This window comes from Ammospiza caudacuta, chromosome 7 (genome assembly GCF_027887145.1).
Source record: "Ammospiza caudacuta isolate bAmmCau1 chromosome 7, bAmmCau1.pri, whole genome shotgun sequence".
NCBI lineage: Eukaryota > Metazoa > Chordata > Aves > Passeriformes > Passerellidae > Ammospiza > Ammospiza caudacuta.
Window position 1 is genome coordinate 19,674,315 of NC_080599.1, and position 14,133 is coordinate 19,688,447.

Below are 14,133 nucleotides of genomic sequence, written 5' to 3' on the forward strand. Positions count from 1 at the left end.
ATGGCATTTGTAACTTCCTAGTCATTAGGAATCTCTGTGTTCCCTCTCTTAAACTCTTAATGTATCAGTCTGGGTGTACCTGTTTCTGCCCTGGTTTTATGGGGATGCTTTCTGCACTTCAGGTCTGGAATGGTTTTCATACAGTGATGGAGACAAACTGATGTAGGGGCTGTTTAAATGAAAGAGCTTGTTTTATCTGATTAGAGCCTAATACTAATTACCAAGTAAGAACTGTGCCCTTAATATTAAAAAGAAATGTGTTTTGTGAATGGGAGCAGCAAAGAGTTAAGCTGGGCTCTCATTCAGCTGGGGTCAGTTCAGTGACTTTACTTCAAAGACACTCTCTGGGTTTACACTGATGGAACAGAAGGAAGATGTTAGCTCCTGATTTTCTTTTCCTCATAAAGCAGGCAGAGACTGTGAAGCCTTTAAGGAATATTTCTGGCTTTACAAATGTCTGCATCTTCACATGTCAGTGTTGTAATGTAAAGGGAGCACAAAAAATCTTTAACCTGTGTTCTTAAAAGGATATCACAGGAAAAGCCTGCCCTTGTTGGAAAGAGCTCTGAGATATTAAAAGATGGGCAAGATAAATAAGTTTGAAGTCACTTTCTTGTTTTTCTCCACAAGTTTGAAAAGATACAGTGGTGCAGTGTAGAGTCTGAACAATTAAGACTTTTGCTGCTTTTTTATTTTTATGCTGCTGGCCCACATTAATGTTTTACCTTTCTCATTACTTGTTTTCTGTGCTTACTTTGATGGGTGAGACAAGATTTGTCTTGAAATAACTTTTATAGTCTTAAGGAAGAAGGGCTAAGAGAATATTTCTTAGGTACAGCATTTTTCAGGGCAGTGGGCTGAAGCTCCTTGGAGTCCCAGTAAGGACTTCTTTGTACTTGAAGTTGCTGGGTTTCAGTATTATTGTTGATTTTTGTTCCTCACAGAAATATTGTAAGTTAAATTCCTTTTGAATTGCTAAAAGAAACCAGGACCAGGTGGTTTTGGCCACTTTCCCTCAATCCTGCTCTTGATAAGTGGCTGTGTTTTGTTTTCTAGATGGGCTGATAGTCCCTGATGGAGCAGTGAGTCCTGATATCTTTGGGGATTACCAGCTGCAGAATGGAGACCTGGTTGGGCAGCACCCCTTCTCTGCCAAGTAAGTAGCTCCTACTGAAGAATTCTTACAATCCAACAAGTTTCTTTTAGGGCTTCATTTGTAGTGCTCAGTAATTGTTGCCCCCATAGCAGTAGGAATGATTTACACTGCACAAGCAGTTCTAGTCTGTTGTCTGAATCACATGTCTGTTTTAACATCCTAACACGCTGTAATACATCACAGCTTCCAAAACCTGTGGAATAGAATAATAACACAGAATACACCACCTGTTATGACAACTACTCAAATACTCCTCAGAGTATTTGGGAAACATCTAGAGAGAGGCTTGAGATGCTGATCATCCAGATGATGTTTGTTTCCAATATTCCTAAATTTAAAAGAAGTCTTTCAGCTGCTGTGGGTTTGGTGGTTTTTGGTGTTTTTCCATTAACCTAAGCCTTCCCAAGGTATTCTCAGCTAGATTCCTGAAAATGGGCAACAGGGGCAAAAGGCATCAGCTTTTGCTGATATTCTTGGAGATCTTTTTCAGAATTTCCCCTCTGCTCAAAGACCTCTCCCTCTCAAAGTTGACAAGCTGTTCCAGTTTGAATTTCTGAATAAACTTCTCCCATGAGTTCAAAATAAAAAAGACTCATTTCCAAGAATGGAATCTTCATAAATCCTGATGCTGTAGAGTTTAGGAAGTGCCTTTTATAAAAACATTAATTCTGTGCACTCATGAGCAGGAAATAGTTCAAACACTTGATAGTCAAGGTACAGCATTTGCTTCACCAGGATCCAGCTATGTGGATATGCCCAGCCCTGGGGCTGAAGCTGTTTCTTTCCAGAGGAAGAATGTTCTTTTCACCACTAACACCTTATATTTGTAAAATGTAAGTCATTCACAGTATGTACAGATGAAGCAAAAAAGATTTTCCTCCCTTACTTTGGCTTCTTGTAATTAATCAAGGGTGGTGAACAGTTACTTTGGTTGGTTTATTCTACCTGTGATGCCCCAGAAAGCTGAACACTGAGTAAGGGTTGGAGTGGTGGTAACAATATAGAGACAAATTAAAATAACTAACATGTTTAGGGAACAAAAAGAAACAAGATTTGAGATGGATCTTCTGAGAAAAGTAAATATTTATACTCAGTAAGCATCAAATTCAGAGTAGTGTGAGGCTGTGTTTGGGAAAGGGGATGCTGGTGCCTGTGCTGATCATTTCCAAATGTTCAACCTTTGTTTCAGAGCTTGCAGGTGGGAGAGAAACTGAGGTAAGTGTGAGCTCTGTGCTGCTCTTGGGGTCTCAGTGGGTCACTCACCATTTTTAACTTCACAGTAGACACACAACCACGAGGTGATGGATTTCTCTGCTCACCAGAACATTGGAGGGTGCTCCCTGCAGGTTTTGGGGAAAGGTGTGTAGGGTAGAGCTTGTAGACTCCTAGAGAAGTTTACTTAGTTAATTTAGAGAAAGTCCCAGTCAAGATACTCTGAAAACAGAGAGTTTTCAGCTGGGAAACAAAACCATCTTCAGTGTCCTTGGTTAGAAGTGAAGGCACATCAGTCAGCCTCAAATTGCAGTCCCTCATCAGGGAGCTCCAATATAACCTGCTTTTTAATCTGATTGTATTCCAGCTAACATGAGTAGCAAAATACATCTGGTGTATGCCTAGTTAAATTAAGTTAAATCAACCTTACTTGCATGTTTCAAGGCAAGAAAATTCTGCAGGTTGGCCCATTGCTGATGGCCTCTGGAAATATTGGAATTTCTGTTTGCTAGGAAGATTTCTTCCAATATGATTGCTCCATGGACTTATCTGCAGTCCAGACACACAGACTAATTGGAAACAGTGTGGAGTGCTGCAAATGTTCTGTCTTATTTGTAGCAGAGCAGGAGTGAATTGTTTGATAGAATAGATAGTGGCAGCTGAGTGGTGAATCTGACTGCTCACATGTGGATCATTATGGGCTGGAAGTGCCTGGCGCCAGCAGCCAGGATTTCCTGATGCTCAGACCTAATGTAAAATGCATTAGTGCTCCAAGGCATGAGCCATGGAATTGCCAGTCCCATGGGTCTGGAGCTCCCTTTTCCCAACTGGAATTGGTGTTGGAAGGTAAAACCATACGTGCTACAGAGCCTAATTAAAAATAATAGCAGCAAGTCAAGGCGCTTTTTATGTGTTATATAGTGTACATTTCAGCCACAGCAAAACATCATTCTGGGGGATTTTTATGCTTACAGTTTAAAGCTAACAAGAACCTTATGTCAAGGATTTATTTTTAACCAGTTCCAGCTTTTAATAAATCAAGATTTTTGTTATAAAAAAATGGTTCATTTTTTTCTATTAATAATATTTGAATATGTTTTCAGGAAACTTTTTTAGCAAGAAAGCTGAGTTGTGGTTTTCATAGACAATTAGCAAGTCAGTTAATAGTAACATGGCTTGGAAGTTCAGAGAGAGATTGCTAATTATGAGTAGATTCTTGGTTTTGGTCTTTTAATTTGTTATACTTTTTCATTTATTATACATTTATTTGTTATGCCTCTGTCTTCTGGTCTTTGCCTTTTATATTAGGCTTTTCAATTCTGTAATAGAAGCAGTTTTTGCTAAGCAATGGGGTGAGTTCTGAAGTCTCTTTGTCAATTTAAGAGAGAGTCTCTTTGCCACTTAAGACCACCCTGTGAATTTTGAGGTAGGTAACAACCATGAGCTGACTTCTTGCTCCTTAGCCTTGAATAATTTAATCCTTTCTTCTCCTTTCTGCATTCCTATGAGAAAGAATGAGGGTATGTTACCTCTTTAATTTCTCTGAGGCTGTTTCCTGTCCTTGCAATGTGCTCAGAGTATGGATCAGGACTTTGCCTTGCCTCCAGGAGGAAAGAAAAGGCAGCCAGAAAATCCCACGTTTTTAGTGGCTGCACATCTGAGAAACTGAGTTTGTGTTGAGCTGGTGTTGGTGCCCTCAGTGCATTACCAGGCCTTGAGTGTGTTCTGATCACCATCCCAGTTTTTGGAGCCAAAGAACTGTGTCTGTGAGGAGTGGCTGTCAAGGACCACAGTGAAACTCAAACTGTCTGGAAGATTTTCCCTGTAAGTTCTGTTTGATAACCCAGCCCCCACCACCTGCCATGTGTCCTATTGTTACTCCAGTTCCATTGTGAACTTCCTTGGCTGGGGGATGCTGTTCTAGCAGAGCTCTAGGGTACCCAGAAAACTCGGTTCCTTTTCAAACCAGGATACTCTGCCATTGCAATTCCAGGCTGCTTCATTTGGGAAGATTCAGGGCAACTGGAGCAGCAACTGTGTCCAGAGGTGCAGTTGCTGAAGTGGTTGACTGTCCTGTGATGCAGCAGGGATGCCACCAGCATCTCTGGTGGAGTCCTTGCCCCAAGAGCCCCTGGACCCACACACCCAGAGCTGCTGCACAGTCCTGGGAGGGTAGGGAGATGCTTTTGTCAAGTCATGCAGAACAGGAATTCAAAATAGTTGAATTATGGATAGGCATCTGTACTCACTGGGTTACCACACTGGGACTGTTCTTCCTGGTCATTTTCAGGAGGGTAACGTGAAGTGGCAGCATTGACAGTAAAAACATCTCTTGATCTGGGGAAAGAGGGTTTTTTTTCAAAGACACTGCCTTCCCTTCATGGGATATCTTTTCCTTTGACACCTGGAGTAGTGTTACTCTCAGGAGTTGAGAGTGCCACCTCACATCATCATGCACTGTGAAGTAAGGAACAGCTTTGAAGGGAATTGTAAAAGTATCTAGCCCTGAATTCAGCTTTGAAGGGAATTGTAAAAGTATCTAGCCCTGAATTCAGCTTTGAAGGGAATTGTAAAAGTATCTAGCCCTGAATTCAGCTTTGAAGGGAATTGTAAAAGTGTCTAGCCCTGAATTCACTTTGTAGATTTGCTTGCATGCTTGCTGCTCTGGACATATCCACATCCTGATAATTGTTATTTCTGTTATTTGTCATCATGAAGCAGAAGCAGCACAAAAGTGAAGACCTGTGCAGCTGCCTTTTTTCTGATAGTGCCACCCTGGGAAATGCTCTGTTTCTGGGGATGTAGCCTGTGTGTTCTGCAGCTTCTGTTTACAGCTCTTATCCATGAACTATATTCTTAGTGCTGTTGTACCGTTACCTATGAGGCCTATAAATAGAATTATTTCAGAATGTTACATCCACAGGAGCAGTGATAAAGCCCATAAACAGCATCTCTTGTTTTCCTCAAAGGTTTGGAGCATAATGCAGACAGATTGTAAGGTATGTTTTCCATTCAGCAGAAAAGATGTGGCTGAGGAGGTTGTTTTGACAGCTTCTATCCAGATTTTTTTCATTGGCTAGGAAAATACTTTTATGATTAGATTACCAGCTTTGAATCATCTTTCTGTCTTTCAGGAGCAGATGGGCATTAGGCATAGATTTGAAATTTTCATGTGTTATTAAAATCTGAATTCAAGGTTTCTGGTTCTGATAAGGCTTAATATTGAGTGAAAGTTTTATGATTGTGGCAAACAAAAATCCCTCACCTTTGGCTGATGTGATGACAGCTTAGTGTCTGAGCTGCAGGGGATAAGGAGCAGCTGAAAGACATCTTCCAGAATCTATGGTCATTCATCAAATTTTAATCACCTTCTGGAGACTAATTACTTTCTTAGGACACAAACATAATAGTGATGGCTAAATATCTTATAATAGAGATAGCCACAGTATTTTTCTTGCCCCTTGGGGAAGAGGCAACTTCTTAACCTTTCCCAGCTACAGCTAGGTAATGGTACAAACTCTGAGTGCAAAAGCCAATTTTTGGTTAATATCCTCAACAGAGCTCTCAAATCTTCTCAGTCTGTAGCTTTGAAAAGATTAATAGTTAGGAATGCTAGAGCTGGCCAGAACTCTTTTTTTTTTTTTTTCCCTGAGGAAGTTTTTCACCAGCGCAGGATCCTTTAACCTTGTTATAAAATGCAGCAGAGCTGCCATTGCTCCACCTCATTTTCCCTGAGACAAGGCCTTGCTGTGTGTGCTGTTCCCAGCAGCAGTGTTCATGTGCACTCCCAGCTCTTCCCAGCAGAGATCTGACTGAGGCTTCTTCCCAGGAAGCACTGAGGTTTGGCATGTCAGGCACAGCCAGTTTTATGGGCTGACTGCATGTCTCTGTCCTTGGTGGGACATCTTTCCTCTGCCTGGATTTACAGCCTGAAGCTGTGCCTGCATGTCTTGTTTTTGCCATGGCAGGTCACTGGGATGTTCTGGCAGCTCAGTGCCTGCAGCCAGGCCCTGCTCTGTGCTCCCCCAGGGAAGCTGTGGCTGCTCTTGGCAAATTCCAGGCTGCACAGCCAGCCTCTTGTGTCTGGCCTTGATGGAAACCTGGCCACAGCTCCTGGTGCTCCAGCACTCTCAGTGGGACTTGGCTCATCTGGAGCTGAGCTAAGCATGTGTGATGTCTGTATGTGCTGCAAGGCCACACTGAGTGGCAAGAATTCTCCTGTCCATGGCCTTTTTTCACTTGGAAACCTGGGAGCTTTCATGGTGGAACAACCCAGAGCTGTAGCCTTTCACTGCCATTGATTGCTGCACTGTGATGTGAATTCCCAGCTGGAGCAGCTACAGGAACTGCAAATGTGCACTTTCTGATGATTATCAAAATACTTCTAAATTATTGTACCTGTAACTTGCATCCTACTTTGACATCTAGAGCTATCTTCCATGTAGATCCTCATCTTCAATTAGATTTACTGAAGGAAAGGGCTGAAGGAATTGGGGATCTTGGTGACCCTGCCAGGGAGTGTGTCTCATCCACCCTCTGTTTTCAGTTAAGTTCAGCACAGTTTATTTAGAAGTTGGAACATTCCCTTCCCAGCCTTTCAGGAGGTAAGAACCATCTTGCAGGCTGTCTCTGAGGGTGAGAACCCACTCTGTTAGCAGACAGCAGCAGGGATCAGTGACAGAACAAATTGTTCCATGCTCCTTTAGACAAAAAATGTTCTCATGCAGGGTCTGTGCTGAGAGTACTCACATCTCTCTCCTCCCCATTTGAACAGAGTCAGTGATGCTTCCCTGTCTTAGAGGTGGACATACAGTGAGTATAAAATCTTTTAATTAATGGAAAGAAAACCTGAAAGTGTATAAATTACTATTACAAGATGATTCTACTTTGAACCATTTTATCATAATGATATTTCTTACAGCTCTGGGCAGAATTTCTTCTTTTCCATAGTTAAACCTTATTTTAAAAACAAAACCCAACTTAGTTGCTTTTGCAATATGTTCAGCAGAGTTGTACTCTGTTTCTGCCATTTGGACACTATTTAATTTGCATTTCCCAGGAGAATTAAATTAGGTTTTATTAGTAAATTGGGCCTATAACCTTGCAGGCAGGTTTTATTAGTTTATCACACATCAGTATTAGCAAATTGTAAATCCCACTGAAAGGAATTTGAAAAGGCCTTAAAGAAAAGCCCAGAACCAATGAAGTTCCTGGACACAAATAAGGGAGTTTATTTTGTAAATAAATTTGGTTCATGTATTTTTCTTTTAATCCCACAAAAATCTGTTAGTGGCAGCAGAGTCACCTTTTTATCATATTCTGTTACCCTAACTGTGCCTACATGTTTAGTTCTATAGAAGTTAAAGGCACTGACTATTCCTGGGGACCTGGCAGAGATGTTCCTCAGTGTCTTTGCAGGTGCTACATATTCCTACATGCAAGAATTGAGATTTTACATCTAAAGAAATGTGAGAAGGAAGTGGGAACTGCTGCCTTTTGCAGGGTTTTGGTCTCAGTCTGGGACAAGCTTATTGAAAGAGTTCACTTGTCTGCTCCAGGTAGCTAAAATGACCCAAAATTCACTGTGTAGTTATTCCCCTTCAGCACTGACATGTGGCAGTGGTGCTTCCAGGACAGGAAGGCTTCATTGCTGAGAGCTTTTGAATGAGAGCTGCAATTTCTCAGTACTAAACTAGAGCTCTCTGTCCTTTTCTGGGTTGGTTTGGTTTTTTTTTGGTAGTGGTCATATTCCTGCTAGCTGTCACTTCATTATTTTTTCACACTGTCTTCTCAAAGCCTTGTTTATAGAAGTGCTGCAGCCTGATCATATAATCCAGTTTAGGTGTCACTAATAAGTGTCTGACCAAATTCTGCTGTTATGCTGTGGGCACTTACTGGAGCATTTTTGAAGACAGGAGTCTGATTATTCCAGAGTATGAAGATTTTACCCTGTGGCAATTCATCAATGTGATTTTCCCACAGTTTGGAGAACTTTTGCACCACTGAAAGATTAGGGCTGTAATTGAGGAATATCCATAAAAGGACAATATTATTCACATCCAATATTTGATCTAAAACAACTTTTGAATGTACTTGTGTGTTCCATTTGTTGTCACTGTGTTTTTAGCATGAGGAGAAGCTCCCAAGAGCTCTCCATGTATCCCCCACACAAAGACAATGCTCACAGTCCTTGAGAGCTGATAGCCAAGGTGGGCAGGGAAGCACAGGTGAGGTGGAGGTGAGGGAAGGGAGGGAGAAGGGCAGGGAGAAAGGAGGAGAAGGGAAGGGAGGGAGAAGGGCAGTTCCTCCTGAAGATTCAGGAGCCAGGGATGGCACAGGAGAAGGGCAGTTCCTCCACAGTCAGGTGTCAGGGATGGAGCAGGAGAAGGGCAGTTCCTCCTGAAGATTCAGGAGCCAGGGATGGGACAGGAGAAGGGCAGTTCCTCCACAGTCAGGTGTCAGGGATGGAGCAGGAGAAGGGCAGTTCCTCCACAGTCAGGTGTCAGGGATGGAGCAGGAGAAGGGCAGTTCCTCCACAGTCAGGTGTCAGGAATGGAGCAGGAGAAGGGCAGTTCCTCCACAGTCAGGTGTCAGGGATGGAGCAGGAGAAGGGCAGTTCCTCCTGGAGGTTCAGGTGCCACATGTGGAGCAGGAGAAGGGCAGTTCCTCCACAGTCACGTGTCAGGAATGGAGCAGGAGAAGGGCAGTTCCTCCTGGAGGTTCAGTTACCAGGGATGGAGCAGGAGAAGGGCAGTTCCTCCTGCAGTCAGGTGCCACATCTGGAGCAGGAGAAGGGCAGTTCCTCCTGGAGGTTCAGGTGCCAGGGATGGAGCAGGAGAAGGGCAGTTCCTCCTGGAGGTTCAGTTACCAGGGATGGAGCAAGAGAAGGGCAGATCCTCCACAGTCAGGTGTCAGGGATGGAGCAGGAGAAGGGCAGTTCCTCCTGCAGTCAGGTGCCACATCTGGAGCAGAAGGGCAGTTCCTCCTGGAGGTTCAGGTGCCACATCTGGAGCAGGAGAAGGGCAGTTCCTCCTGGAGGTTCAGGTGCCAGGGATGGAGCAGGAGAAGGGCAGTTCCTCCTGGAGGTTCAGGTGCCAGGGATGGAGCAGGAGAAGGGCAGTTCCTCCTGGAGGTTCAGGTACCAGGGATGGGGCAGGAGAAGGGCAGTTCCTCCACAGTCAGGTGCCACATCTGGAGCAGGAGAAGGGCAGCTCCTCCTGCAGTCAGGTGCCATTTCTGGAGCAGGAGAAGGGCAGCTCCTCCACAGTCAGGTACCAGGGATGGGGCAGGAGAAGGGCAGCTCCTCCTGCAGTCAGGTGCCATTTCTGGAGCAGAAGGGCAGCTCCTCCTGCAGTGTCAGGTGCCAAGGATGGAGCAGGGCAGGGCTCTCCTGATTCCTCCCACAGTGACCAGACCACACCATCTCACCAAGGTGTGTGGTCTGGAGCTGGGAAGGATCAGGTTGCCCTTGTTTCATTTACTGTAAGAGAGGTTTAATTGCTCCAACAATTGCAGCAGTATGGGAGAGATGAAATAGCTTGCTGGGGAATATTTTAACAGTGTTAAAATAGCAGAGTTTTTTCAGCAAGTTGCAGATGCTTTTTGGGGAGAGAATAAGTATTGAGGTTTTAATGCACTTCAGCTCTTTTGGAATACAGGATACTTGGGCCTCTTTTACTTGCAGTCACTTTTTTTTTTACATTTTTTTAGTTGCTTTTTATTTTATTATATTCCACCTGCAGTTGGCCTCATTTAACCATCATAGTTTAGGTGGCTATTAAGAATTTTAAAAGAATACCCAAATGCTGTAGCAGTGAGCTCAAGTCCTTTGGAATGTTTTACCAAAAAATCCCCCAAACCTGGGCCTGTCTCTTCTGAAATGTAACATTAATTAATTCCCACGTTCAGTCTGCTGCTCAGTCCCTCCAGATGTGCTACTAGGAATAGACTGGCTCCCTGCTTACAAGCCATCTGGGCTCTGTAAACTGATTTGCACTTATATTAAACAATAAGTGAACAGAATGAGGAAGAGTTATTAAAGCAAATGTACATTGCTTATAAATCTCAAAGTAAAATATTAAAATGCAGTAAAGTGGAATGGAATGTGCAAATGAAGACCTGCTTGTTTTAATGAGTTTAGTTGTGACCTTCTTGATTTCAACCAAAAGAAAAGAATTTTATTTTTCTCTTTAAAAATAAAGAAAAAAAAGAAAAAGAAACTATAAAACTGCTTACAGAAGTATCTGAGACAAAAACAAGGAAATATAATGTTCTAAACTTGACTGGTCCAAACCACTCAAGCTGCTGTGACAGCTCATAAAACTGAGAGTAGTTTTTAACTGGACTCTGTTTTACATTGCCAGAGTGAATTTTCCTTGCAGGAAGTAGCCAGAAGGTTTATTTAGTTTCCAGACTGCTGCTTTGATCTTTCCATTCTGTCACTTCTCAGGTTACATAGCCCTTTTTCACTGCAGTAAATCTGCAACAGTTAATGAGAATAAAATTTCCTCCTTCTCACTGATCACATGCTGTTAAATGCCAAACCACAGCCAGCAGCATATTTGCAGAATTCGGCTGCACTGTACAAAAACAGCACAATCAGTTTAATCTTGTTGGTTTTGTAATTCATTTTATTGAGCTTTCCTTTTTCAAGTGACCTATTTTATCAAGACAAGTGGTTGCAAGGCCAGATCTGGAAGAAAGATTTAAAACTGTAATAAAGTGAGGGGTGTTTTGTGTGCTGGGTTTAAGCATGCTCACAGGAATCAAAATTAAACTTAAAATGAGGAGTTTTAAAAAGGCCCATATATCAGTGGGATATTTCTTGTGGTTATTATCTGAACTGAACATGTGCTCTGAGCAAGTCTCTAGCATAAAAATTAGTATATCAAATTAATTTCTTTGCCAAATACTTAGGATTGTTTTGATTTTAAAATTTTATTCTGATTCTGTGTTTATCAGTCTCAACCATCCAACTCCAAAGACTGACCCACCCTTTTCCCTCTGGAAAACCAAGATGATAGGTTTTTAACTCTGAGATTTAAAAAAAATAATAAATGGGCCTACAAAGTTTATTCGCCTTTGGGATTTTGAGCTTTTTAAATTTTTTTTTCCAGTACTCCCTGATCAACCTTTTTGGTCTGGAGACATTTGATTTTTAATTTTTTTAAGTTGAGTTTTTTATATATAATAATGCTACTCCAAGATATAGATCTCCAAGAACACATTCCTTGTATTTGTATCTGCCTTGTTTCCTGATATATCCAATGTTATTCCTAAGGAAAAAAAAAATTAGTGAGAGACACTGAGATTTATTTTCTTCTTGATTTTCACTAAAATCTTTGCTGATTGGGATAGACCTCAACAAGATTTCACTAGGGCCCTGTGCTGATATATAAAAGTGCTTGAAATCAGGACAATCCTCTGTGGTGGTAAAATAATATTTAAAGTTTCTTCATCAGTAGTAACACTGCAACTGCATTTGCTGTGTGTGCTGGAGCGAGCGCTGCAAATCCCCCAGCAATGTTCACTTTCAGAAAGGCTTTGAAAGCTTTTATTGGCTGCAGCTGGAAGGCAGAGCAGAACAGATTTCTTGACTCTCCCTCCCTCCTTCCCTCCAGCATCTGGATCCTCATCCCCACTGGGCTGCCCTGCAGACAGCTCGGTGTCACCAGTGCCCTGTGGCCTTGCTTTGGTGCACAACAGGGAACTTTTGTCACCATTTGTGTTCATGGACAGAACTGAGTGGCTGTGCTTGGGCTCGAGGAGTTTGTATAAACATTTAAAGGGAAAATTCTCCACCAAAAAGCTGCATTTTTGCTTCAGCTGCTTGTCTCTGAGGTCATTTTCAGTGAGCTGCTCTGCAAGGAAGCAAGGAACAGTTCATGTGTGGAAATGGGAAGGCTGGTGGAAGCTGGAGCAGATCCTGATGTGGGCAGTAACACCAGTCATCTCTGTGAACCTTCATCTTATTCTGCTCAGGCAATTTCCTGAAGCTTTCTGTCTCCAGCCTGGCACTGAGCTTACTGGAGACAATTGAAAGAGCGGTGTGAAAGCTCCCCAAGCCAGGCCTATCCCTAGTTCAGATTAAGGCAATATTCTCTTCAGTTTATGGAGTTGACACTTTGGACTGTGCAAGCAGAGAGGGGGAGGAAAGGACATCTTGCTTTTTACTGCCTGTTCCTTGGGGCTTTTTTATTTGATTTAGTTCTTAATTAATTCTTAAGAAATGGATGTATCTAATCAGTGGGTTTGGACAGTTGTTGAGCCAAGAGGACAGGAGATGTTTCTGTCAGGCTTGGAATGGAAAGCCAGAGCTCTCGATTTCCGTTCCAGCTCTGTCTGTGCACTTGACCTTTTAAGAAATCCTGTAGAGAATGGCTGAGCAAGTCCCTGTGTGTGTGGCAGAGCTGTGAGCCTGGCTGCAGGATTGCTGCAGGAGCTCTCCTGATGCCCTTCACAGGAACAACCTGGCTGCAGGACACAACTGCAGCCTTTGAGCTGCTGTTCTGCCCCCCGGCTCTGCTGGGGATTGGTTGCCTTTCTAGCAGAGCACAGATAATCTTTTTTACTAAAGCCTTTTCTGTCTGTGTCAGTCTAATTTGAGTCTTCTCATTACTCTAGTTTGTCATTTGGCTGTCTTTAATGTCTGGGGTGTTTTCTCTTCCAATACTCCAGTGGGAAACTGAGGTCACGGAGAAAAGGAGCAGCTTGTCCAGGATCACACAGCAGGTAACTGACAGAGCAAGAAACTGAGGCCAAATCCCAGGCTGTGTTTGCAGAGCAGGGATGGCAGCAGCTACAGCTTTCAAGCAAGGCTCACACTGAATTTGGCTAAGCAAGGTCATTTGGTTTTGGTTCAGTGCTTTCTTACTATTCAGTTGGGAAATAAGTTTTTTTAATGCTGCCTCCCCCCAGTGAATTTTGGCGTGGTTATTGCTTGGTGCATAGCTGGAGCCTGACACAGAAGACACTGCTCATTTCTCCACCATTGTCAGCTTTCCATTTGTTTGTAATTAAATGGCAGAAACAGCAGTATTGTGCTGAGATACAACTGGGCAACAAGTCCAGAAGCAATTGGAAACTTGAAGTCATTAAGCAGACTGAAGAAAGCTGGATCACATGGAAAGAGAGACATGATCATATCCATAAAAGCTGTCTTATGATGCATGAGGGAGCTAAAGTATTATTGCACAGGTTCATTTGGATATTTTCTGTCTTATGAGCAGGTACAATATTACTGTTTAAGGGATATTAATGCTAATGTAGAGATGGACTTGGGTGATTGATGCAGTGGGCACAGTCACAGACACTGCCACAAAACTCCCCTCCCATTTGAGCTTGAAGAATAAAAAGCATGAAAACAAAAAGCTTCACAGATATGGGAGAACAACTTGGGGTCATGAGAGGCAGAATTTAGGAGATTTGTGGTTTATAGTTTAACGTCATTACCAGCAGTGGGGCAAACTACAGTTACAAGACATTATATAAAGAAACATTGTTTTTTCCTCAGGCTTCTCAGTTGTATGGAGTTTCTCCATAACCCATGGTCTGTGCTCTTGCTCTGAAGGACAGAAAATTTATGGTCAGTGAAGGGAAACCAGAGGTAACTGGCTTGTAGGAGGAAATGGGATCATCATCTCAATCCCTGGATTTAAAGCAAGGGCAGAAGGAACAGGCCTGTGTCCCTTTGTGATGCCCTTCACCTGTCATGGCTGCTGTTGGCAGAATGGGGTCCCACCCAGCACTCAGCTGCCAGGGAATGA

The 14,133-nt window shown here is 42.8% G+C and overlaps 1 protein-coding gene across 2 annotated transcripts in view; it reads left to right on the plus strand.

The window, feature by feature from the left end:
- The window catches only part of KIFAP3 (kinesin associated protein 3), a 67,634-nt gene that overhangs the window by 45,512 nt on the left and 7,989 nt on the right, over window positions 1-14,133 (plus strand). For both annotated transcript variants that reach the window (XM_058808376.1, XM_058808377.1), the window contains exon 19: window positions 1,057-1,156. In XM_058808376.1, the coding sequence (XP_058664359.1) occupies window positions 1,057-1,156 (100 nt within the window). The remainder of the gene's footprint in view (window positions 1-1,056; window positions 1,157-14,133) is intronic.